The 26,940-nt window shown below is 35.9% G+C and overlaps 1 protein-coding gene across 2 annotated transcripts in view; it reads left to right on the top strand.

Annotated features, from left to right (window-relative positions):
* Positions 1-26,576, top strand: part of chrna7 (cholinergic receptor, nicotinic alpha 7) — a 64,738-nt gene extending 38,162 nt beyond the window's left edge. The window contains exons 3-10 of one of the 2 annotated variants that reach the window (XM_002937671.4): positions 1,757-1,801; positions 4,352-4,461; positions 11,093-11,172; positions 11,260-11,427; positions 15,280-15,474; positions 23,333-23,419; positions 23,888-23,997; positions 25,111-26,576. In XM_002937671.4, the coding sequence (XP_002937717.2) occupies positions 1,757-1,801; positions 4,352-4,461; positions 11,093-11,172; positions 11,260-11,427; positions 15,280-15,474; positions 23,333-23,419; positions 23,888-23,997; positions 25,111-25,629 (1,314 nt within the window). In that variant the 3' untranslated portion in view covers positions 25,630-26,576. Of the gene's footprint in view, positions 1-1,756; positions 1,802-4,351; positions 4,462-11,092; positions 11,173-11,259; positions 11,428-15,279; positions 15,475-23,332; positions 23,420-23,887; positions 23,998-25,110 lie in introns of those variants that run through there. The other variant, XM_012971196.2, reaches the window with a different exon arrangement.
* Positions 26,577-26,940: the final 364 nt, after the last annotated feature.

Below are 26,940 nucleotides of genomic sequence, written 5' to 3'. Positions count from 1 at the left end.
TTAAACAACAGATGGTAAGTTGTGAGGACAGACACTACACTGCCATTCACACATTTGGAAAAACCAATGGTGGCCTAATGCGCTAGAAACTTGGATGAAGGACTTGTTGCCATCTAACTTGACTAGAGGTCCTACTAATTATAAAAATATATATGTATGCACCCTAAAATCCTAAAAAACCATAAAATGACTGATTAAGTCTAAAAAAGCATTTACTAAAACTGCTAATTAGCAAGTATATATATAAAGCACAAGAACTACAAAGATGCAGCTTCTAGCATCCTCTTTTTAGAGTTGGGGTACAAGCAGGGGTACAAACATTTGTCCCTTAGACTGTTGGGGGGCCGGACTATAGTCCTCAAACTACACCCCCCCCCCGCTCCCCACTGCATCCTCAGACTATGGTCCGCTGCCTCCTCCCTGCTGCATCCTCAAACTACGGGCAACTCCTGCATCCTAACTCTCCCTGCTCGAGGTTTTTTAAAAGTAAACATCATTTCAATATACATCAATTAAAAAATATGCAGCCCTTTCATCAATTTTAATATAATATGGCTTGGGAAAGTTATAACCTTGCCCCCCTGTTCTTTTTCTGATCTGGGTAACTATTTTAAGACACTAGTATCAGTAGTGACTGTCTCAACTTGCCTTCAGTCTGCATCCTCCAAATCCTACAAGTCCCTGCACACATGATGTCAAGAAGACAAGGAACATCACAGTGCAATGCATTGTGGGTTATGCAGTTCCTACATGCTGTCTGTAAGCTGTTGAGAAGTTGTTCCAAATTGTAACATCAGTGTTTAAGCCCCTCCTGCCCTGCCAGGATTTCAAATAATGCAGAAATATAAACATGGTATTTATTCATATTTTAAGGGAACAGATTAAAGTGATTGGTATATAAGGGGTTTCTGTGTTTTTTCAAATTTTGGTTTTGTAGCTGATAAAGTTCCCCTTTAACAGGGTTTGGAAGACAACGACAAGGATTGTAAATTTTTTTTTTTTTTGCTTTTTTATACAGAATGTAAGTTTTGTAAATTTATTCAAGAATGCTTCTAAACACCATGACACACAAGTATAGTTGATTTTTAGCCTTGTGGACATACTGTATATTTCTTATTCAACTCACGCAGCCCCTGTTTTTATTTTGCAAAAAACTTTATTGAAGCAACATCTCTATCACCTTACGGGCTTTGTGCTCCATGAGCACTTTGTCATAGGCTCAGTGAAATAAGTGCTTGTGGAGTACGAAACACGTAGGGCAATAGAGATGTCGATTTAATAAAGATTTTTGTTTTTGACTTATTTTTCCTGGTGACTTACATGAATTTTTGAGTGCCTAGCTCTATCTATGTGTTGATTCTTAACAATTTTTACACTGGCCTAGGATCTGGCAATGCAAATAGAGCAATCTATTTCATTTTAGGCGAAGAATCTGTTAAAACATACAATGCATTTACAATTTACAACGCAATTTACAATTTGCAATGCATTTTCAATAAATGAAAATACATTATATATTCTTGCTAAATATTATGCAATACTGTCCATTTTGTAGCAGACAGAACCATGCTGTTTGAGAAATCTTACAAAGAGACATTAGAATACTAAAGAGTCACGTTTTGGCACATGGGAACAGTGTGTGTCATAAAAAAGACATAAAGCAGTGAGGAAATATGGTGTAGAAAGAACAACAAAACATCTATTGAAATTGATTGTGTCAGTGCTACCCTCTGATTATCATCTTCTTTTTTTTTAGGATGAAAAGAATCAAGTACTAACAACAAACATATGGCTACAAATGGTAGGATTTTCAATTACTTAAACTATATAGCATGATTATTATGGTTTTCCCTAGCACATGGTCATAGTTTAAACAATATATATATATATATATATATATATATACTGTATGTGTGTGTGTGTGTATTAAAATGTGGAAAGGCTGAAAGCACACATGGCTATATGTGACATACAAATCACTTTAATAAATTAAGTGTTACAATGAAATCTAATCATTTGGAGGACCAAATTTGCACACAAAAAAATAGTAGTTGCTGACCACCTCCCCGATTAAGGGATGATCCCTGAACATTTTTGTTGGATTTAGTTCAAATGAATGGTTTGTGCTAAGACAAAAACATACATTAGGCAGGGCACTGCAATATACAGGCCATTTAGTGTTTTTTTTTTTTAACCAAAATTACATGTTGAACCCTCGATAGATAAAAAAAAACACTTTTTGATATGTAGGTCATTGCACCCCATGTTTTTCTTAAATCAGAATTACATTTCGACCTCTCTATGGATGAGAGGTTGGTCCATGGGAAAGATTCATTGCATTTGGTCATACTGTATACAAATAAGGAACATCCAAAAATAGGGACAAATTTTCTTCTTTATGTATAAGATAAAAAAAGAAACATGGATACCTGGTAAAATATATTCTTAAATTAGTAACTCTGGTAGAGATTAGTTTCTGTTATGCAGTGGGCTGGCTCTCACTATCTGACCCATACATATTATCAGTACACATGTTCTATTACTCGTTCCATAGGTTTAATGTATATAAAGTGTGTAATGTAGGACCTGCAAACATTCCTTTTGGTGGGGTAAATAAACTTTTATTCTGAAGGAATTCACTTAACTCTTCCATCAACACCATTTAAAAAAAGCCCCAACAAGAACTTAAAGATCTATAACATTACTGCAGGTCTAATTATAATTAACAAACAGAGGCTTTAAAACTGACAGCATTATTGATTGTTGACAGAAACCTTGCTGAGCTAGTCATTGCAACTACATATATCAAAATGTCTAATTTCACTTGAGTACATTTCAATCAAACCTAACTTGCTCAGTATGTTTGGAATACTAGTACATGTCCTTCTATATTTATTTTAACCAACACTTTATGGAGCTCTTACAAAAGTATTATTGTAGCAAACAGTTTACTTATATTTAGCATTTAGCATGTCGAGTTCATACAACTTTCAAGGCCAGAAAGTTGAACTCACAATGCCTATCTTAAGGTCATTTATGAACAAATAAAACCGCCAAGAACACACCCCTGTTGTTCCTTTTACCAACACACTTTGTAATATATTCTTTAGACAGCTCTCTATCTAAGTAAATATTATGTTCAAGGCAAATGTTCCTTAAGTTAATCAGAAACCTTTTGTGTGGTATTGTATCAAATACAGTATGCTGGTTAGGATTCCAGACATGATTTCTCGTGGCAAGTATATTAGAGGACATTATAGACAGATAGAGGGGGATATATTTTACATAAAAAAACACAAAGAACTAGAGGCTACTTTTTGAGGAACATACATTTAATTTGAAGTATTGAAAGGTGTTGAGATTGGTAAGGTTGTGATAGCAAATTCCATCACTGGATGACTTATTGCGCAAGCATAATATCCATGGATAGTGATGGGTTAAATTATTCATTATGCATGGATTTGCCGATTGTTCCGCAAAACGGGCAAAATTTTGCTGCACAACAAAAAATTGACGCGCTGCAAAATATTTTGGAGGGGAAGATTCACTCATCACTATACATGGCTACTGCTCCTGTCAGATCTACAGTTAGTTTTATATATGTATTTGTGTACACATATTGTATGTATATTTGTGTAAGTTTATCTACTGGTCAGTATATGTGTGATTTGGAAAGGTTAAACCTGATGCATTTATGTCTTTTTTCAGCCCAAATATTACCATATATCGTACAATTAATTGGAATTAAAGTGCCCAATTGCCAAGACCTTAAAAACTAAAGGAAATATGTTTCTCTCATTATTTGTCACATTAAATTCTATTATCTTCAGTTCATTTTCTATTCATGTTGCACTCAAATTAGTGCATTCTCTGTCCTTTTCTTCTTCATTTTAACTTCGCAATACAGAAAAAAGATATAATCAGGCATCACAGCCATACAACTTTTTTTTTATTCTTAATAATCTAAAAAAATGTACCCAGCCATAATAGAACATTTCCTAACAAAGGAAAGCATTTCTGTGGTGCTCCTTAAAAGAAAAGCAATCAAAGTGATTGTACAGTTCTGCTAAACAATCAGCTGCTTCCACTTCCATGCAGCATACAATATAATCTTACACTCAGATACCCTTTATTTTGGACCATTTATGAGCTTTTCCCTACAGCTAGATCCTGGCCTGTGACTCAGATTGCAGCAGTAGCTCCCAATTGGTATTCTGACAGAAAAGAAGGCTTTTCTGTTCAAGTCATTTTTGAATGACAGCTGTACATTTAGTTGGCCATTATTTAACATCTTATATAGTGTGAACACAAAAAGTGCCTTTAATGCAGTTTTACTTCATATCTTCCTCAGCAATGGATAGATTACTATTTGCAGTGGAACATGTCTGAGTACCCTGGGGTAAAAAATGTTCGTTTTCCAGATGGACAGATTTGGAAGCCTGATATTCTTCTCTATAACAGGTATGTCAATTAATGTTAGCAAAACTCTTTTATTTGGCTTACTGAAGTGGGTTTATACTTTTATTTATGTAGAAATTCAGAGCAAGTAGTTATTTGCTGATAGCTATTCTCTTTGCAAAGAATGACACGCGTGTGCAGCACAGCATACTACAGCATTCTCTCTGTGGCTGGATGAATAAGTCCCTTTGAATGCCCCTGCCTTGTGCATTATTCAGGATCCTCAAGGCAAGAAACAGGAGGGATGCAAGACACAAAAGAACCTTGTATTTAAGAAGTGTATGGGTGCTAAGGGGTGCAAAATTAGCTCATCAGTGGAGACATAGGCCAAACAAGCAATCCTTATATATTAATGTAAAGCTACAGAGACGTATGTACACAATACCTCACACATAAGAAGAACGAAACCCTAAAAATGAACATGAATTAAAATGCCATATTTTATATACTTTCTGCACCAGCCTAAAGTTCCAGCATCTCAATAGCAGCAATGATCCAGGACTTCAAACTTGTCAGAGGAGCTCCCCTTCTTGCAAAGTGTCTGCATCACTTAGATGCTCATTGGGCTCCGAGCAGCTGTTGAGAAGCTGAGCTTAGGGGACATTGCAAATTATCAAGCAAAAAATGAGGTTTGTCTGTCATAACAGCTGATCCTACAGGCTGATTACCCAAGTGCTAGACTGATGCTAGTTACCCAGTTTCTGATCTGCCATGTTGAAATTATTAGTATTAATTACTATTCAGCCTCATATTGTGACATTTATATTTTGTATATACAGTGAATCAGCAAAAAAAGAAGATGAGGAGCTACTGGGGACATATATGGGGCACAGATCTTCCCTGCTAAAGGGCTGTGGTTGCCTTGGGCTGGTACAGAAGCTCAAGACACAGGAGGGCCGATTCACTAAAGTGTGTTAAAACGAGCGATATTTATAGCATGTGTTAAAAATTTTATCGCGTCTAATTTTTTGCGCACGATTCACTAAAAGCATACTTGCGTTAATTTAGACGCGATGTTGCATTATGTAAGTCGCAAAGACTATTTTCGTGTGGTATTTGATGGCACGCACACTAATTAACGCATTGCGCACAAATAGTTGCCGCGTGCGAAAAAATGCACGCCATATTAGCCATACATGGCATTACTTTCGTAAAATTACTTTTATGAAAATGACCATTTCCCTGCAAACTGGAGGCTGCATCACTCTAGGGCCAACACATACTTGAATAAATAACACTGCAAAGTCCATATTTTATTGCCAAAAGCTCATTAACTGTACTTTTCTATAATTACCGCCTGCCTCAAGTAGGTGTTATTTTTCGCACAGACAAATACGCTTCTAAGTGTTTGTGAATCATGCGTTAGTATTATTTCTGCGCGCAAATTAACGCAAAGTGGTAAAATTAACGCATGCGGTAGCGTAGAAATTTAATGCATACGATATGCTACGTAACGCTTGCGATAATACTTTAGCGAATCAGGCGTTTTTTGTTCGCGTCAATTTTAACGCAAAAAAGCATACAATATGCGTTATCGCACTTTAGTGAATCAACCCTAGGGTCTCATTTACTACCCACTGATTTTTTATTTTAAACTCGATTTAGATTTTTTAAGAAAAAGTTGCATAGAAAAAACGCTGAGACTTTTCTGAGCTTTACTATTTTTCGCCTGATTAAACTTGCTGAGATCATGTAGAAGTCAATGGCAAAGGTCCTCTTCCCTTTACTTGAAGCTCTTTCTTTTGTCTTAAAACTTTAGTGATTTTGCTGGGTGTTGTCTGAAAATCACAACTTTTTTGAAATGTTGCATTGTCATTTTTGTGTTGACAATTCGAAAAAGTTGAGTTTTTTACGACTTTTCCCTGTGACTTTTTTTTTTTTTATAAAATATCAGACGTTCGGGAAAACAAATTAAGCCTAATTTGAAATTAAAAAAAAAAAGAGAAATTATGGAATTTTTAGTTAATCTGCCCTATAATGTACAACATTTCTGCCCTACTTTTTTAGTTAGGCTTTACTTCTCCTTTAACTTTTAAAAGGAATAAAATGATAAATCAATGATAGTAATAAAACAAAATATTAATAATATAATTTACATATACCCAGAATAGCGTTCTATCAGAATGACTCTAACACTAATATAGACTTGTATTTATGGCTTAATTCTCCTTGTGCATATCAATTAAAGCAACAGTAACACCAAAAAATTAAAGAGTTTTAAAATAAATTATATATAATGTACTGTTGCCTTGCACTGGTAAAAGTTGTGTGTTTGGTACAGTAACTCTACTATAGTTTATATATAATAAGCTGCTGTGTAGCCATGGGGGCAGCCATTCAAGCTGGAAAAAGGAGAAAAGGCACAGGTTACATAGTAGATAACTAATAAGCTCTGTAAAATACTATAGTGTTTTATCTGTTATCTGCTATGTGCCTGTGCCTTTTCTCCTTTGAATGGCTGCCCCCAGGGCTACACAGCAGCATTCTTTAGTAGTGTTTCTGAGGGAAACACACCAGTTGTACCAGTGCAAGGAAACAGTACATTATATTGGAATTTCTTTTATACACTTGAATTTTTTGGTGTTACTGTTCCTTTAATGGGGTAACATGAATATTAGCAGCCCCATGTGCTATGTGTATGTAATATATATATATATATATATATATGAGGTAGAATAACCTATAACTTATACCCATATGCTTTCTTAGAACTTTCTTAGTAAAATAATGTTAGTAAGGCATAATTAAATTGTTTTAAATTAAAATGTTTTATTTTCTAGAGAATGAAATATATTCATTTTAAATATCTATTAAATCTCTTATTTAATAATCTGCATTGTGTGAATAGATTCATTTTATCTCTCACCTTTGCTGGCAATGAATCAGGCAATGCTTTTTATGAGTTCGGTAACAAACAGGAAACACATGGTATCTTTGCATTACCCAGGTGGGCCCATCTTTATTACTCACTGGCTTGCTCGAGGCATCTTATTTATAGTGTGTTGCACTTGGCATAATCTTTAAAGCATTACTAGGTTCCCCCCTTCCCTCATTACTTGTCAAGTGTCTGTTGTTTAAAGCTTTGTTAGTGTATTTAGAACTATAAATTTTTGAGAATTACAGCTTGGAAGCTGAAGGATGTTCATACTATAGTGATTACTTTGCTAAAGCTAAATGCATTCAAGTCTCAAAGGTCTCATTCTATTGAATATCTCTCGTTTCTATATTTTGTTGGCTGGCCTTAGCGGTATGTCACTAACTTTACTGGCAATATATGGTAATTAGCATAATTTTAAAATGTGTTCTTGGGCAGTCAGCTGTACTGTTTTATATGTTTTGTAAATTATTGACCAAATCTAGATTTCCCAAGGCAGCATCATCCTAAAAATGACCTCCTGTCTAAGGCAGTTTCAAATGTTCTTGTGTTAATGTTCCATTTGTACAAGATACAGAAGATTGTAGCGCTTCATTGATTTTATTTGTGAGTTATATTATACATGATAAAGTAAACACAGTTTCTTTTTACAGTAATGGAATTTTACAGCAAAATGCCTCGGAAATCTCTACAGAGATATAGTATATTGGAATAGTGTAGAAAGCTTTAATGGTATCTTTTTTGCAATCTCTTTCTGAGGGAATTGTAACTACCTTAAATCCACCCTGTTTTTCTTCTGGATTTTTTATGGTATTTTATTCTAAACCAGATGTTAGCAACAATTTTAGGTCATATGATTTAATCCATTGAGCTAAATAAATAGGTAGAATGATGTATTTTCCAGCTGTGAGAAAGTATAAATACCTGAAAAATAACTCTATAAGGTTATGCTTATTATATGCTATTATATGCTACAGCATATCCCTAAACTGCAGGGGAACCTGGGAAAAAGGGGGCCCAGTAATAACCTGCAACCCTTCCTGTCTGCAACTGCACCACTTAATGCATGTGGGTTGAAGGGTCATGGGTATTGTAATGTCAGGGGGGCAACAATGTTTTTGCAGTAGAGCCCAGGAAAGTCATAAATCTAAACACAAATCAAACATACTAAGATTTCTATGTTCTACACCTATCTATAACCCATTCCTCTCCTACAGACAACACCCACATTTGAAAAACTCAACTACATCTTATTCACAGATAAAATATGCATTCCCCTGTAAAAATAGAATAGCACAATTCCAAGTAGGGCTAAACTACACAGGAGATTTTGTGGTTCAGATTTAATCTGAAACACAATATATTGTGTATATTGTCACGTAACCGTACATGATTTTGTAGAATGCTACAAAATCTGATCCTCACAGCTATAATGCAGATAAAGTCAGATGGTGAGTTTTGTCCCTGCATCTACATCCAACAATCAGTGGATTTCAATGAGAAGAAAAACACCATCAGATTGTATCATGTTGGATGCAGACACAACATGCAGTGTTCCCTTTCAACAGGTGTGTTGCGTCCAGTAGTACATTTTCCATGTAGTTTACACTACAGATTTTACTAAATGTCTCATTATATTTTAAGTAGTGATGAGCGATTCTGTCCCATTTCGCTTAGGCAAAACTTTTTTGATGTAAGTGAAAGTACACCATAAAAATCATGACTGTATTCCTTTCGTAACATGAGAGCAAAAGGTTTTTTTTTTTTTTTTCATGTGAGCAAGAAAAACATGAAAACAACACATGAAAAGTACTAAGCCACGCTGGGTTATATGGGGGCATGGACCAAGCTGGGAGCAGGCTGATTTCATCAATTTGCTCCTTTGACTGTTGATTTGACTGTTTGAAATTGCTCCCTAATTTATAGCACATTCTGGGATTCGTTAATATTCTTTAGGTTTGCTCTTACTTAGCTTTTGTACTCATGTTTTCTTTTATTTATAATGTGGTAATTTGTACATGACACTGGGTTTGTCAATTTATTGTAATATGTTTGGAGTGTATACACTAGTAGGTGGGCTAATATTAATATATTTAGTTGCTGAATTATGCAAATGCAGTTGCCCATAGCAAACAGTCTATGCTTACATTTTGAAATCTTGTAACAACAAGAACTGTTGATTGGTTACTATTGGCAGTTAGGCAGATTTAAAATAGGTGAAATGGTTGAACTAAGGTTGAATCTAAAGTACTATCCCCCATATGTAAAAAAAAGGCACTCAGTTTGCCCAGGAGCAGTAAACCATTGCAACCAATAAGATGTTTGCTTTTAAACAAGTGACCAGAAAATGTTGCCTGCTAATTGGTTGCTATAGGTTACTGCTCCTGGGCAAACTTAGTGCCTTTTATTATATAACCCCCTGTGTATTAACTAAGACAAATGGGTATTCATGTTTCTAAATAAAGACACAGATCTCAGTGCTAGACTTACCCCCATATCTAATAAAAGGCAATACATTGGCCCAGTAGCAGTAACTTATAAGATGTTTGCTTTTAAGCAGGTGACAAATAAGTTCCACTTGCTAATTGGTTACTATGGGTTACTGCTCCTGGGCAAACCTAGTGCCTTTTATTACATAACCTTATTCTGTTATCATTGTCTGCATAATTTTGATTGGTGTTTGTGTGGTATGTTCCTATTGGTCACAACCCCTTTAAAAGGAAATTTGCAGAGTTGTGTCCATTAGCCTACAAATTCCCTAAAAAGTAGGAAATACTTTAAGCTATATTTTATTGCTTTAAACATATAAACAAACAGTTAAGAAAAAAGAAAAAGAACATCAGTGTTTAAGGGTAGATACTGAGTAAGTTTACAACTACTGCTTATCTACTTAATTGGAATGTGTTTAATCTTAACGCTTCTGGCACTGGGAGCAGCATGTTACTTAGCAATTTGCAAAAAAAGGCATACATTTCTAAGAATATTTTTCTGTGATTCTTGAAAATTATGTTAAATGTAATTGAGTTTTAGCTTAAATCATGAAAAATTCCAAGAAAATGTAAATCTTGCCAGCTAAAGTCTCACAAAATATGTTTGTATAAAGGCACAAGGCTGCAGGTCTGACTGCGCATGATTAACTTAGTCTTAACTAAATCTCAGCCAACAAGGGTCCCTTTGGCATTTATTTAAAAGACTAACATTTAATTCACCCATACCTGTATCTCAAAAACAATTTACAGAGTCTAAACAGACACCTGGTAAGCAGACTCCCTTTTTTTTGGAAATCTGTGTTTTCAACAAAATCTGCTATGGAGGAATGTAATATGGTATATGATATTATGCAAACATGTGAGGAAGGAAGAACTATAGGAATGCCATAATTATTGACAATGAAGCTTACTTAGCATACCCAGGGCTGGAACTAGGAGTAGGCAGGCAAGGCACTTACTTCAGGCAGAGTGGTGGGGAAGCGATAGTTGGGGGCCATGCAGACTGGGGAAGAGAGAGCCGATGGGGACGCGCAGACCTAGTGGTGGTGAGGGAAGAAGCATGACAATTTGGCAGCAGGGTGTCTGGGAAGCAGTATAGCCTTAGGCACCAAGTCTTATTCTGGCCATACCTGGTGAGTATGTCATGCATTATTTTTTGGTTATGTGAAAATTACTGACTGTCTTTAAATGTAAATAAAAGCTATGCAATTGCAATATACTTGTTTTATATAAACCAGCTTCCATTATTTATCTGTTTTCTATTGTGTAGTGCAGATGAAAGATTTGATGCCTCATTTCATACTAATGTACTGGTGAACTCCAGTGGACACTGCCAATATCTGCCACCAGGTGAGATTTTAGCATTACAATACCTGATAATATCTATTTTATTCAAGGGTGACATATAAACATGATTTTTTTTTCTTGACAATTTAGGGATTTTTAAAAGTTCGTGTTACATAGATGTACGATGGTTTCCTTTTGATATACAGAAATGTAACCTGAAGTTTGGCTCTTGGACTTATGGTGGATGGTCACTTGACCTGCAGATGCTGGAGTCAGACATATCTGAATATATTTCAAATGGAGAGTGGGACCTTGTAGGTATGTACTATACAGTAGGCTTTTTCCTGTTATGGACAGAAAAACCTATATGTTCATAAATTAGGTAATGATTCTGAAAGTAAAGAGACCAACGGATATCAGAGTATGCATTATTGCTGCCCAAATACAGTATATTGGGAAAACATGATATAATGTTACTGTAACACTTGTTTGGCTAGGAAATGGTTAAACCAGGCTAGTAGTGATATGAGAGCACGTGTTACATGCGACTATCTTTCTTAGGATGGGCCTTCGCTTTAGGTGGAAGAGACCTAACTGGAGCTTAAGGGTGTAGCTGAACTACAACTCACTGCACCTGTGTAGTGCAGTTGGTAATAATGGACGCCAGAAAGGTTCTTGTGGTGAACTATTAACAAATTTATTGTCCAAGACAAGGAAATGATGATGCAGAGTTATCATATACTCACAATACAAGCAGATGTACAGTAGATGTTATTAAGTAGCCGTATTTGGAGGAACAAGAGAGGATGCACACCGGTTTATCCCACCTCTGTTGGGAGTCTGGGCAGGGTAAATGCACCTGTCAGCTTGGCACCCCTTGCAAACAGTCTGAATAGATACCTTGTTCCTCAGGTTGATAACCCCTAGCATGAGAATCCTCCGTGTGAGTAGGGATCAGGGTTTGTCTCCTATCTCCACTCCGTGGCCCTACTGCTGAGGCAACATGGCCGGATGGAAAGAGTACTTTCAGAGCTATTATCCTATTGGAGCTGAGCTGCTTTTGCTAAATAAGCCTGACAACCTCACTTTCCTAGAGAGTGCTATGACAAATCCGATGGTTCTTACTTATCCTCATTCACGGGGCCCTGTCCCCGACTTCTCCAGAGTGGGTGTTGGCACTTTGGGGCAAAATTGCTTCTGGGGCCTAAGTTCTGCTCCCAGGCTCAATAGAGCTTTGCTTGGAAGGCAGACTGCAGCCAGGAAGAGGAAGTCACACCCTCCTGCTAGACACTATATCAGTCTGCAGGGGGGGTGTATAACCTAACTAAACCTATAAGGAATAGTTCTATAACTGTAACCTAAGTACAAAGGCTTTGGCCAGTAACAGTAAAGATGTGAAAAGGTAGGGTTTGTAAAGCCATAGGGAGCTTAACCCTATGGGTCCCTACATTACATTTACCAGATAGGTGTTTTGCATATTTTGCTGCATTGATCAATACCAAAGGATGTGGAATGAAACTCTAGTTAATTCAAAGGTGTGTCCTTAAGGGCTCCAAATTACTTTTAACCAAAAAAAAAAAACTTTAAAGAACAAAACTGTAATACAGTAAGGAAGTAATGTGTACTTTGCACATAATATTATGATATTACCAGTCCCTGCCCCAGAGGAGCTTAAATTCTGAGCTCAATGTTGCTTTCACACATCACTTTATCAGAAGCCTGTTAACCTTTCTGTATGTTTTTGGAGTGTTGGAAACCATAGTACCTGGAGCAAGTCCAGATGAACATGCAAGCTTCTTGCAAACTTCAAGTCATAAACAGAAAAAATATTTGCACAAAAAAACACATTTTGGAATGTAATATTCTTCGTAGGTTTCTGCATTGCAAATTTAAATTGCACTTAAGGCATGCTTGATGGTGGCATATTGGTGCACAGATAACTTTTTTAGTAAGTTGTTTTATTACATTAAGGTTAACGTTCTCAATCTTTCTTCTACTGGCAGATGTGGTTACTAAACATTTAAAAAGTCATTTTAAATTTGCTCAAAGGAAAAATTGTTTGCACAGAGGAACACATTTTTGCATTGTGAATATTTCTTCCATTATTGATTGTTATTATTACATTCCCATTTATGTTGTTTCACTTAATGAGCTGCACAGCCACCAACTTGTGACCATTTACACTGTATTATGAAGCATCAGACAAGTCAAACCAATCTGCTAAGGTTATCCGAGGAGGTAAGTTTTAAAATAGATCAATTCAAGGCAGCTGATGTTTATGGATTCTGCAAAGGCTATGGATGCTGTTCTGCCTAACAAGGTGCATAAATCAAGGGCACAACAATGGGTGTGAGGAATGTTTGTTCTGAAGTATAAAAGTGGCTGAGTGGCAGAGCAGAGATTGTTTATAAACTGTACAAATTCTGATAAATGAAAAGTGCTACAGGTGTTAGTACTGGGCTCATTCTTCCAAAAGAATCAAAAGAGAGGGAGGGTTGATCAATGCACATTCCCTGGTCCCCCATTTCATAAATACTTAAATATCTATGCTAGTGCATGTATATTTAGAAAACAATGGTAGTTAGTTACAAAAGTATGATGATAAAAAGTCACCATACCACATCAAGGTAAACCTCATTCAGTGGTTCCAACTATTTACCTCTGGTCATATTTTTCAAAGGCTGGCACCTCCCTGCATGGTAGCATTTCTTGGGGTAAGTGCCATTAGCTTTTATAGGAGAGAAATTGCCAAGACCACAGCATTGGTTCTACAGGCTTAATTCTCCCCCGCTTGCGACTTGTAAAGGAGAAAACTGCCCACTGACTAACACCTATTTTTTTAAAGGCATAAGACCACCATTAAAGGGACAGGTGTGAGGGTGCTACAACCACATGGAAGTTTGGCCATTCTTACTGCATAGTAACTCTGCTAAAGTACATAAATACACAAAAAGGGGGTCGTGGAAGCGCACCAAGGCTAAATAAAATATAAAGATACACTGGAAGAGCGACTGATCTGGCCAAAATAGCTACAAGCATGCAAAAGAGAGGGGGGATCAATGCACATTCCCTGGTCCCCTGTTAGTAAGAGATGAAAAAGGATTAAAAAAGACTAATACAATTTGGGATACAAGCAAATAGGAGTCTTTAAAAAACATTGAACATTATTGTTTATGTATTCATGTTTAATGTTAAGAATGTTATAAATATTTAGTTTACACTTATGTATTGTAAATAATAATGTATTGTAAGATCTCTGTGTCACAGTATATTAAGTTTACAAACAATTGTTTCTATTTTTCTTAATCTCATCCAAAGCTTTAAATGTTAAGTCATTTAAATGTACTCATACGTATTTTTGTAGCCAGTTATGTAAGATCTGACTATGTTAGTTTAGGAGCTACATTAAAGGAGAAGGAAAGGTAAACACTAAGGGGCACATTTACTAAGCCACGAACGGGCCGAATGCGTCCGATTGTGTTTTTTTCGTAATGATCGGTATTTTGCGATTTTTTCGGAAAAATGTCGCGACTTTTTCGTTACTAATACGATTTGTGCGAAAAAACGTGAGTTTTTCGTAGCCATTCCGAAAGTTGCGCAAAATCTGCCGATTTTTCGTAGCGTTAAAACTTGCGCGAAACGTCGCACCTTTTAAGTTTTAACGCTACGAAAAAGGCGCAACTTTTCGCGCAAGTTTTAACGCTACGAAAAAATCGGGCAATTTTGCGCAACTTTCGGAATGGCTACGAAAAACTCGTGTTTTTTTGCGCAAATCGTATTGGTAACGAAAAAGTTGTAAAGACGCCGAAAAAGTCGCAAAATGTTCGTTTTCAAATCGGAATTTTTCCAATTTGGTTCAGATTCGTGTCTTAGTAAATGTGCCCCTTAGTAAGCTTTATTAGAAAGCTACAGGATTTCTTGTCTGTTTGTTTTCCTGTGCCAGAGACATGCAGCTCTCTCCTCTCTCCCCTCTCCTGCTCCCCCGTTAGGAATGTGTGATCTGAGCCAATCAGCAGGAAGCTTCCTCATAGTCTTACACTCTTAACTCTTTATTAGCCTTTCCTTCTCCTTTAAATAACTAGCTGTCTATGTAATGGCTAAAAATCATTAGGCTAAATCAGTAAAGAAAATCAAATGGTTTCTAAAGGCAAATCAATACTTTCTATGCAGGTGTTCCTGGAAAAAGAAGTGAGAATTATTATGAATGCTGCAAGGAACCATACCTTGACGTGACATTTACAATAATAATGAGGCGCAGAACTTTATACTACGGACTTAACCTTCTAATTCCCTGCGTGCTGATATCTGCTCTAGCCCTGCTGGTGTTCCTTCTTCCCGCAGACTCAGGAGAGAAGATCTCACTTGGTAAATATCGAGCATTAGAATGACAGTTGGCTTTCCTAAAACAGAAATTATTTACATATCTCTGTGAGTTTGAGATTACATATTTTTAAAAACATGGATAACATCTTAGATTGACGTGTTCCACTAATGTAGGATTTTTTTATAGTCAGGGCTGGATTTGAAGTACAGAGCCTCTAGGCCGGAACGCCTGCTCGCCCCTTGCTGCCATCTTGAAAGGGATAATAAATAATATAGATAAAGAATAATTTATAAACTCTTATGTTTGTATTTTCATTAGTAATATTCATAGTAATATTCAAGAGCATGTCTGTGTGGATGGGGTTATTGTGCTTTTAAAATGCCCAGTTGGGTCAAACTACCTACCTACTTGCAAACTTATTAACCTATCAAAAAGAAAAAGCGGGGACGAGACAAATCATTAAAAAAAGAACAGATTCTAGGATACTGCTGTCATTGGAGATCATAGTGGATATACACAATTTGTAGCTCATTTGTTATCTGCAGTAAGACACAGGGATGGAGCCCCAGGTTCAACTATTCATTCCAGTGCGCTCTTGGTAGTAGTGTAAGGGGGAACACATGGGTGTTTTATGCATGCACAAATGTATGCTGCACACAAAAAAATAAATACATTTGCATTTATATGGGTTTTTCAACACAACTATGTGTGTTTTTCTTAGTTTAAAATTCCAACTTTTATTCTAATCTACAGTATTTTGAAGGCAAGTGATAGAAAATAAAGCTGTGTCTAAAAAAATGATAAGCCGCAAAAGTGCAACAAAACACAATTCTGAACACACATGAGCACCACCAGAAGGAATATTACTGAATCAATTAGCTGATGTGTTTGGGTGCTCTCAAATGTGTAATTGACAAATATGTCTTGAATATGCGTCAAATGCATGTGTAAAAGCCCTTAGAGCTATCATTCAGCTGAAAACACTCCATCGATTATCCCAAATAGGCATGAACATCATAAACTTGCGATCTTTTTATTGTATTTTATTGTATACTTACATTAAAAAAGGCCTTGACCCTATCCATAAAAAACACCCAGTTGTACAATGAAAAGGCAGCAGAGGGGCTCCTTACCCTGAGTATAACAGTTAACAATAAATATCCCCGCTGGATCATAAATGACTGCTCAATATATCTTCATGAATCATCATGGGACATCTTTTATATGCTTGCGCCAATTCATGCACATTTATAGTTATATTGGCCCATTTGTTAGAAATGAGTAGATGGATATTATAAAGCAGTAAAATTTGGCTAGAGTTTGCTCTTGGTACTCCTGTAAAGTTCACATAAATTGAATAGAAAACACAGTCATAGATTATTGGGCACATGGCTCTGGTCGGTTCCGACTATACCGCGAAGTGTCCTTAATAATAACTTATAACTTATATTTGACCCTAGATTTGAACTTACAGATTTGACCATTAGCAATACACTCACAACATCCAAATATTATCAGTCATTTGCAGTTTCAGGGCCCTTACACATGGGTCTTTTGCCCTGTGTTCGAGCTCAGGGAAACAGAGTGCAGTTTTTCCACATGGGTGTGCACTCATTCAGATGAATGCAAGCACGGTGCAAGCATTTGCATATACCCAAATAAGTAGGGTTTCATACAAAAGTGTTCTAGGTCTAGAGGCTTTGTCAAGAGTTCTGATAATGTATGTATACAAGAAATAGATCGCCAATTGACAACCTCTTGAAGTGTGGTTGTCCGAAACTTGTAGTTACATGCATTACCATTAAACGCACTTTGCAGCCTCGTTCTGCTTCTCTGCTTCTCTGCTTCCTCCTCAATTCTGTTTTCAGGGACAAACCTTGAGGGTATTTGCAGGTGTTTAAGCATTTCTGCTATAAATCACTTATACTGGTTAAAGAGAATTTATCTCTGGCAGGGGCACATGTATTAATCTTATTTAGAAACCTGTGTAGTCAGGTAAACTGCAAGTTTCTACATGTCGCTTTTTGTTTCCAGTTGATTTCACAAAGCCATTTGTAGTGTAAAATAATGGCATAAATTCATGCTTAACCTCTATCTTGTAGTTGCTATGGGTTTCTAGACCTGGTACAGTCCTCACAACTTTTATTACGTTACCCTACATTTTTAGCAGGAAAACTCAAGAATGATGACCCTAGTAGCCCAACTGTGCACATTTGCTCTTCCCTACTTTGCTGTTATTGTAACAGACATTAAGATATGTAGACTAAAGGAAAGTGAGTTTAAGCTGTCAGAGCTTTCAGCCCAAAATAGGTAAGCCATATATCACTGTGGTTCAGAATTGTTTGCATGTGAATTGCATGTTTTATGGGACAGGAGAAACCACTACCTACTGTTTTCCTTCTCATCTAATTAAAAGAGACCAGTCATATAACCCATGCTGCACAGTTGAGTAATAAACAGCACTGATGAATGTTGAAGGGTTTGCTGTTTGCTGTGCAGTACACATCTTAGCTAATCACTAATTAGCCCTGCAGCATTTGGATTTTGTAAGTGCATGGTTTTATAGTATAGGTTTAGCTACATAACATATAGATACACAGAGCCAGCACACAGTATATGATATATCTGAATTGATTTTATAGACTGACCAGACCAACCATTTAACCTGAAAAATGCATTGTCGGTAATTATTCAATGTATCACTGGATATACTATTTGATGTGTATGCTCTGGCATCAACTTATTTTTAAAAAGGATAATCTTTGACTTTTCATAATCTTATTATTATTATTATGGGTGTCTGTTTTAAAGGGATAATTGTGGAACCCTAAATTTGATGAAACACACAAGATCTTCTCATGTCTGCAGTTTATCCTTTTTCTACTAAAAACAGACATGTACCCTTTAATCAGGAACACTAAAGAAAGCACCTTGAAAGGCAGCAATAATTTGAATACATCCTTTTGTTCTTCTTTCAAGGACTGTGGAAGCAAAACAATATATTCAAATCTTCACAATCTTAAAAATATATGTTAAATAAGACTAAAAGGAATTGGTTTTAAGTGGCAACTCATTGTATTGCATAAATGTCACAAAAAGGGAAACATATACTCATCAAAGAAACTATGATGAGATAATTGGATAAATGTAATTTCTAGGCATCCTGCCACAACTAAAGGTAAGCAACACTGCAAGGGCCCCATTATCCTAGTGGTTTTAGGTGTAATTTGAAAATCTTTCCCAAATAGAGCTTTACTTACATCTTCTACAATTTTGTACAATCTTCTATCATAAGTCCATAATTAGCTACCATCAATCTATGATATGATAAGGAAATTGCACAGCCCTTTGAATTCTAAGGGATTTTATTTTAAATGTACAGCTATTAGAAGCAGTAAACTGTAAACATCAAAGCTTTATAGTTGAATATACATTTAAAGGGAAACTTAGCCAGGGTCATGCTGATCTTTGTATTAGTGTATGGGCCTGCTCTACTGGCTCCTATGCCCAGCATCTCTGAACCTACTAATTTACTGCCACTGTTTTCTGATACATCAGGTGGTGCACCATGGGGCATAACACTATGGATGCACTATGTCAAGGGTGGGGAGGAATGACAGGTTAAAAATAGAAGGTAATTTCTCACTGAACAGGGCATGTAACATCTTAAGTATAGGGGTACTGGTGTACAAAGGGGCACAGCAGCCATTTGCTCTAATGCAAAGTATTACAGATTATTCTGCCCGAGGGCTTAAATTGTTTTTATAAATAATTTGCTATCAGAAATGAGCCCTGGTACTGTAAATCAACGATTCTGTAGCTGCAATTATATGCTGTAATATTGTGGGTTATAGAAAGCTCTGGTGTGTATCCAGCCAACAAGACTGCTGCTGCTGCACAGAGATGAGTGTTTCCATGGATTTCTCACTAAGCTCTGCGTGAGAAGAAAAGCTAAAAAGTGAGAATGGGCTTTTGAAAAAAAATAAATTAAGGTTACATTTTATGTAAGAATTGGCCATATGTTTATAATGAATTAGGCCATAATACTTACAAAAAATGTAAACAACTCTAACAATGTTATTTTATAGATTATATTTTATTGTATCTAAAACAATTTTGGTGTTTTTAATGAATACAGTGAAACTCCTAGATACTGAATAGAGTGTTGGAAATGTGTTCCCCATTTAGGAATATATTCTTGTGTTAGCATCATAACCATATATTTGTTAATGTTAATGGAATAACCTGATGCTTTTCCATATTTAGAGAAAAGTGTCATGATTGGGGGGAGGGTGGTTTGGTCTTTCCCTATAAAGAGTGGCTAAATTTAGAATCCAGAGTAATGGGTCCGTTGCTAAGTTAAACAAGAGAGGGGAGTGACCAAATACTTCATGGGTTCCTCTTTCTAAACTGATTGTGGGTTAATCAAGGCCATTAATAAAATGTTTTGTAAATTACTGTAAATGTACTGCATAAGCACCACTCACCACCCCTACTGGTATCCCATCAGGGATCCCCAACCTTTTTTTACCTGTGAGCCACATTCAAATGTAAAAAGACTCGGAGAGCAACACAAGCATAAAATATGTGTCTGGAGCTACCAAATAAGGACTGTTATTGGCTATTTGGTAGCCCCTATATGGACTGCCAGCATATAGGAGACTCTGTTTGGCAGTACACCTGTTTTTTATGCCTCCAAGTCAAGAATTCAAAAATAAGCACCTGCTTTAAGGCCACTGGGAGCAACATGCAAAGGGTTGGAAAGCAATATGTTGCTCATGAGCCACTGGTTGGGGATCACTGCCTTACATAATAGGTAATAAGCTAAATTTTATATTGGCATAATTTTTGAACTAGGCAGCGGTTTCCTAAAGGATTGCTTATTGTGTTTACTATTGTCTGTGTGGTGGAGGTAGTCTGGAATCTAATTATATCCCCTTACACCCCTGAAGAGTCAATTCCTATATCTAGGGTGGTTAAACCCACTTTTCAAAAGGTTTACAGAAGTGGTGGTTTTAGTGCTTTTCTGCCGGTTAAAAATGGAGTCAGTTTTAGAGAATTATCTTTTACTTTTGTATTGTATTGTATTTATTTATATATACAGTATACAGAAATATATATTACAATTGTACACAGTGCTTTACAAGGTATGAACACAAAAAGGGGTATAGTTATATTAAGTTATATAATAACAATAGATAAATCATTGCTTAAGAGCTTTCAACACACAGCTTTGATGAGGTCCCTGCCCCAATGAGCTTACAATCTATTACAAAAAATATTATTTTCAAAAATATTCTCCTTAGTGCATTTCCCTAAGGAACTACCAACACCCATCAAAGCTCAAAGCAAACACATTGTAAATAATTTACATACCATTCTGTTTTGATGTCAATTTATTAGTACTTTGCCAACTATTAGGAAAGTGTACTGACAGGAGATAGATCGAACTTCATTTGCCAATGTTGATATAATCTTTGCTATAACCCAGATACTAGTACAGGTACGGGACATGTTATGCCCAGTATCAGAATGCTCTGGATAAGGGGTCTTTGAGTAAATTGGATCACCATACTTTGTCTGCTAAAAACTATTTAAACATTAAATTAACCCAATAGCATTGTTTTGCCTCCAATAAGGATTGATTATTCTTAGTTGAAATCAAGTTCAAGGTACTGTTTTATTAATACATAGAAAAAGAAAACTTATTTTTTAACAGTGTGATTTAATTGATTAAAATGGAGTCTATGGGAGATGGCCTTCCCTCAGTTAGGAATATTAATGCTTTTGTTGGATAACAGATCCCATTTCATATTTTTAGGTACCATATGTGTGAGTTTTATATTTGCCTCAGAAACTGGCAGCATCCCTATCATATATAGTCATAAAACATCAACATAAAATCTGGGGAAAAAAGGAGCTACTACTAACCTTGCGAGTTTATATTTGCTTTTAATTCTGAAGTCTATTCTTATTTAACATACTACACTATCATTGCAATGTTATGTTTGTTTTTATATTGTAGGCTTTTATGACTGTAGGTGTTAAGTGCTCCACCAGTTTCTAAGGCAAGTATTAGTTCTAACAATGTCGGAACCATTTGTGTGCAGCACTTTATATTGATAACTGGGTTATATTTCACTTTTGTCTTAATTGGGTGACTGCATCATAGCAATTTGCCTTCAGACCTTTATATGTGTAAATCTAATACTTGTAAAAATGGAAACCTGACTTTCATTTGCGCTGTTAAACCATACAAATCCTTTAATATCCTTGCCGTCTTTTGTTATACTCACTAAGGTTTGTAATTGTGCATTTTATGAAACAATTTTATTCTGTGCAGATGTTTCATTATCTGCAGTTTGATTGAGCCAGTAAAATCATCCGCAGCCTGATGGGGACAGTAACACCTAAAATATCATAGTGTTTATTGTGTGTATTTAAATTTAATGTATTGATAGTTTCAGAATTTGTAATTGTTGCAAATAAGATGTTTAGAATACAATGGTTTTGGTAAAAAAAAGGGGTCAAAAGATGATTTTTATGGCCTTCTCCACATCTCCAGGGCAGAATATTTTAAAATAGTAATGTTGCTGTGAAGACATACCTGATGGGAGGTACATGCATATATATATCAAAAAAAGTATTGCACTCAACAGGATTTGTATAAGCAAAGCAAAAAAAGTTTTATTTAAATGCCAATAGGGAATTATTATTTAAAGAGGCATTTAAATCATACTTTTTTGCTTTGAGTGAAATACTTTTTTGATATATTATTTTGTTTATTTGCACCCAGGCAGTTGACTTATCATGTGTGAGTGATCCTTTCAGCTACACACACATATATATATATATATATATATAACCAATATGTAGAAAGCACTCACGGCAAAAATTATATAAGTAGTCCGTTTATTAAATCATTCCATCATATATATATATAATTTAAATGCAAATGTAGGTACGGGGCCTGTTATTCAGAATGCTTGGGACCTGGGGTTTTCTGGATAAGGGATCTTTCTGTAATTTGGATCTTCATACCTTAAGTCTACTAAAAAATTAATTTAAACTTTGATTAAATGCAATAGGATTGATTTGCCTGCAATAAGGAGTAATTAATTATATCTTATTTGGGATTAAGTACAATGTACTGTTTTATTATTATTACAGAGAAAAAGGAATGATTAAAAAAAAATGATTAAAATGGACTCTATGGGAGATGGTCTCTAATATATGATAATAGTTTTAATTTATGCTACTGGTTTTTTATATTTGGTCATCAATGTAACATGCTCTGATTTTAAGTAACTATCATATTATAATGAATAATTACATGAAACAGATAGGATAAAACTAAAGAACGTATTCACTTGTTTCCTTGAACACTTTTCATGGTACAGTTCTTTAAAGGCTGCATTTTACCTTAACAAATAGTTGTTAGTTTACTGTGTTGCTGTATTAAACCAATGATTGGTACTGCCTGTTTGGAGAAGAACAGCTGGCCGTATTAATTCTTTATATATGCTGTATTTAAAATGGGAAAACACGTGGGGTAATTTAATAATATCAGCTGTAAGCTCTGTGCATGATAATGTGCACAAAATGTCACCAATTATCATGCAATTCATATATTTCTTGTTCTTGGTCTCTAGGTTGTTGGAGAACAACTGTACTGCACATTTATGCCAGATAAGGCTCTGAGCCATTAGTGCATGCAACATACTCAGTATCAGGTGCTAATCTGTAAATTTGTTTTAAATAGGGTGGAAAGAGTTGCACCTGGCAGCAGGAAGTACGAAAGCTAGGGAGCATGTGCACCATGTGCAAAAAATGGCGTTGTAAATACAACCCAATATCTCATTTTTGTGAAGCGCTTAACACACCTAATGTTTGTTTTAGGTATAACAGTCCTATTGTCCCTCACTGTGTTCATGCTGTTGGTGGCCGAGATTATGCCAGCAACCTCAGACTCTGTTCCACTGATAGGTAAGAATACTAACTGCTTCTGCTTGCAACAACCCATTCCTCTTTTCCTCTTCATCTTAAAATTTGCTGTTACTAATGTATTTTTGCAATCGCGCTGTCTGCACTAGAAGTGGTTTAACAACTGGAAATTTGACTCTTAAAGCTACCAAGAGCGGCATATTGCTGTTCCTGGTTACTTGAGAGGTAGTAAATGCCCCCCTAAATGTGCAATTATGAATTGTAAAAGAAAATACACAATATGCAATTTATTTTACACTGGGAATTACACTGCTTTCCTTAAATAATTTTACACCACACAATAAATATAAATAGGCCCTGTAGTAAGCATTAATTCCAAGAATAGAACAAAGTAGGAATCACAAAAGAAAACTATGTGAACAAGACAATGGGCAGGTTTTGGTTTCTGGCTAACTCTACTAGCTCTGTGAATGATCTAACCTCAACAGATTTTTCCCTCTCTGCTTACAGCACAATACTTTGCCAGCACAATGATTATTGTTGGATTGTCAGTGGTTGTCACAGTTATTGTCCTGCAATATCATCACCATGATCCACATGGTGGGAACATGCCAAAATGGGTAAGTTCTGAAGACTAAACCAGCACATTAAAGTTAAAAAAAACATAGGCACTTCTGTATTGTCAAAAGAAATATACAACTGTTGCTATCAATTTAGTCTACTTACAAAAAGGAAAGATGGAGTAATAATACACTGTCATTATATACAATATAATGACAACAACAAATAGTATTCAAACCCAAATATAAAATTCTCAGTCTATATTATGGCTACCCTTTTGGTGAAATGCAAACTGTTTATCTGATCTTTCATTATCCTTTCTCACTGTAATGCATTTTTAAATGTAAAACTTTTGTCAAGAAAATTCAAATTAGGGGTACTTAAACATAAAGAACTTGTAAATGGAAATGATGAAACACTTAGTCAGTGGCATCAGAAGAGTAACTAGGACTAAAACTCCCTTGGGGAAGACCTCGACTTCATCATTTTCTTCTATCCCAAGGGCCTTTTTTTGTTATCAGATAAAAAATTCTCTCTTTGAAGATATTGTTTTAGAGTGTGGCATTGTTTGTTGTTTCAAAAACATGTGCATTTTGAAGTACCTGTACTGGTTATTTGGCATATGCAGCCTAAATATAACAGCAGCAATATGGATGTAATTTTGATTTAATTGCGGCATTTAATATAATAAGCCTGTGCAGCCCAAATCATGGCAAGATTGGCAAAACAAAAAATCTATCTTTATAGCGATGAAGCAAATTGTAATGCATGGGAATAAGTGAGGCTCCTGTCACACTTGTCAAAAGAATAAGCTGTAAGAGGTATCAGGCAATGGAAGCATTGCACTACTAATGTAACATGACCGATAGTGAAAGCTTAAAAACAATAAAGAAGACCAACTCATGTCTCATATTTCCTCAGACAGCCGGGTTTCTCTTACTATGGTGTCAGGATAAGAATCACTTTAGCAGGCACTGGTTAGCACAATAAATGTTTCATAATTGTTCTCCAACATACAGTTTTTTTATATAATGCACATTGCAGCATAAAATATATTTATTTTACAACCATTATAAAAATTGGTGCCCTGTAGATAAGTTATAAACTGATGCTTATAAAACATTGCTCGAGCCTTTGATGCTTATAATACATTGCTTGCTTTTAACTTGTAGACTAGAATAATTCTCCTAAACTGGTGTGCCTGGTTCCTGAGAATGAAAAGACCTGGGGAAGATAAAGTCAGGCCAGTCTGTCAGCATAAAGAGCGCAGATGTAGCATGACAAGTGTGGATGTTAACACTGTAAGTGGGCAGCAGTCCAGCAATGGCAACATGCTATACATTGGCTTCCGTGGTCTGGAAGGCATCCACTGCACACCCACTCCGGATTCTGGTGTAATCTGCGGCAGGATGACTTGTTCTCCAACAGACGATGAAAATCTCCTTCACAATGTTCACCACTCTGAGGGTGATCCTGACTTAAGCAAGATTTTAGAGGAACTGCGGTATATTGCTAACAGATTTCGAGACCAGGACGATGATGAATCCATTTGTAATGAATGGAAATTTGCTGCATCCGTTGTAGACCGATTGTGTCTTATGGCCTTCTCTGTCTTCACTATTATTTGTACGATTGGCATTCTAATGTCTGCACCAAACTTTGTAGAAGCGGTCTCAAAAGATTTTGCTTAGGGTTCTGCAGTTCTAGTGATCCTTTAAAGGTATGTTTTCTGCTTGATGGATTTTTTTTTTTCTTTTTTGTATACGAAGTATACTATATATTGAATATTAAACAGAGCTACACAGACATGTGGAGTCCAAGCATAGCAGTTTACTTGTTGAACTAATGTCAAGAATATATTTCAGGAGTCTGGGAGTATGATGCCCTGACTTGCTTACATGCTCCACTGGATCTGGATTGGCATTTAGAAGCTATTATTTTATAAATATTATAAATAGATTTTCTTAATATGAAATAAGGTGCATTCTATGAGCTGAGAGGATCTGCACAGGTCTACTGTATGTGTCACAAATTTTTAGTATTTATGTCGTGTTATGACATCGCTATTCAGCTTTTTAACTGCCATCTTGTTTTTGCCAAAATAAAGAAGGTATCATGGGACAGTGTTACAGGTAATGATTATATATTTAATAAAATGCCCATTTGTATCAAATGTCTAAATTAAAGAAGAATGTGTTCAGTAAAAGATCCATGGGTGCTACAAATTTCGGTCTGTAGCAGAACATTAGGTTTCTTTGCCAGCACTTATTATATAAAGATGGAGCAGTATATATTGGGTCAACACAAGTGCCTTAGCATCTGCCTCTGCTCACTCACCAAATGGCAGTATGGAGGTGCCAGCTTAGGTCATCCAAAGTCTATTGCACTTATGCGGCATTAGGTAGGGGGCAGTGGTGGAGTTAATGGTGTGAGATGCACTAATACATACTACTCCATCTGTAAAGGGGTAGATTAAAGATATGTATAAGGTAAAGTGATCAATCTATTAACCATAATACCCTGCTTTTAAATACTGACAAGGTGCCAAACAAGGCCTGTGATGCAATAAAGTACATTGATTTATGATTTTTTTGAAAATGTGTGAATAAAAGCCGAATAAAATAAAATGTGCATTGTTTGAATACATGTTATTTCATCAAACCATTGTCATCTAATCCCCTAACCACTGAGCCAACAGAGAAAATATAGGAATGTACTTTATACACAGTGTATTGTGTATTCCTGTAATATAAATGGCCTCAGTTTGTACTAGAAAAATAATGACCAATTGTCATTCAGTTGGTGTGGCAGTATGTGTCTTTTGTGTAGCAGAGCTTCTTTAGTTACCACTTCTAAAGGAACAGACCATCTGCCTCTTAGAATAGCCGCATAGAAGAGTCAGACTTCTGAGTCCTGATTTCTGTTGAAATTGCATTAAAACAAAAATGTCAATGTAAATACATTAGGATATGTCATTGCAACACACACCTCAAAATAGCCAG

This window comes from Xenopus tropicalis, chromosome 3, assembly GCF_000004195.4.
Source record: "Xenopus tropicalis strain Nigerian chromosome 3, UCB_Xtro_10.0, whole genome shotgun sequence".
In the NCBI taxonomy this organism is placed as follows: Eukaryota; Metazoa; Chordata; class Amphibia; order Anura; family Pipidae; genus Xenopus; species Xenopus tropicalis.
Note: the sequence above shows the minus strand (reverse complement) of the source record. Positions and strands in the feature narration are given on the sequence as shown.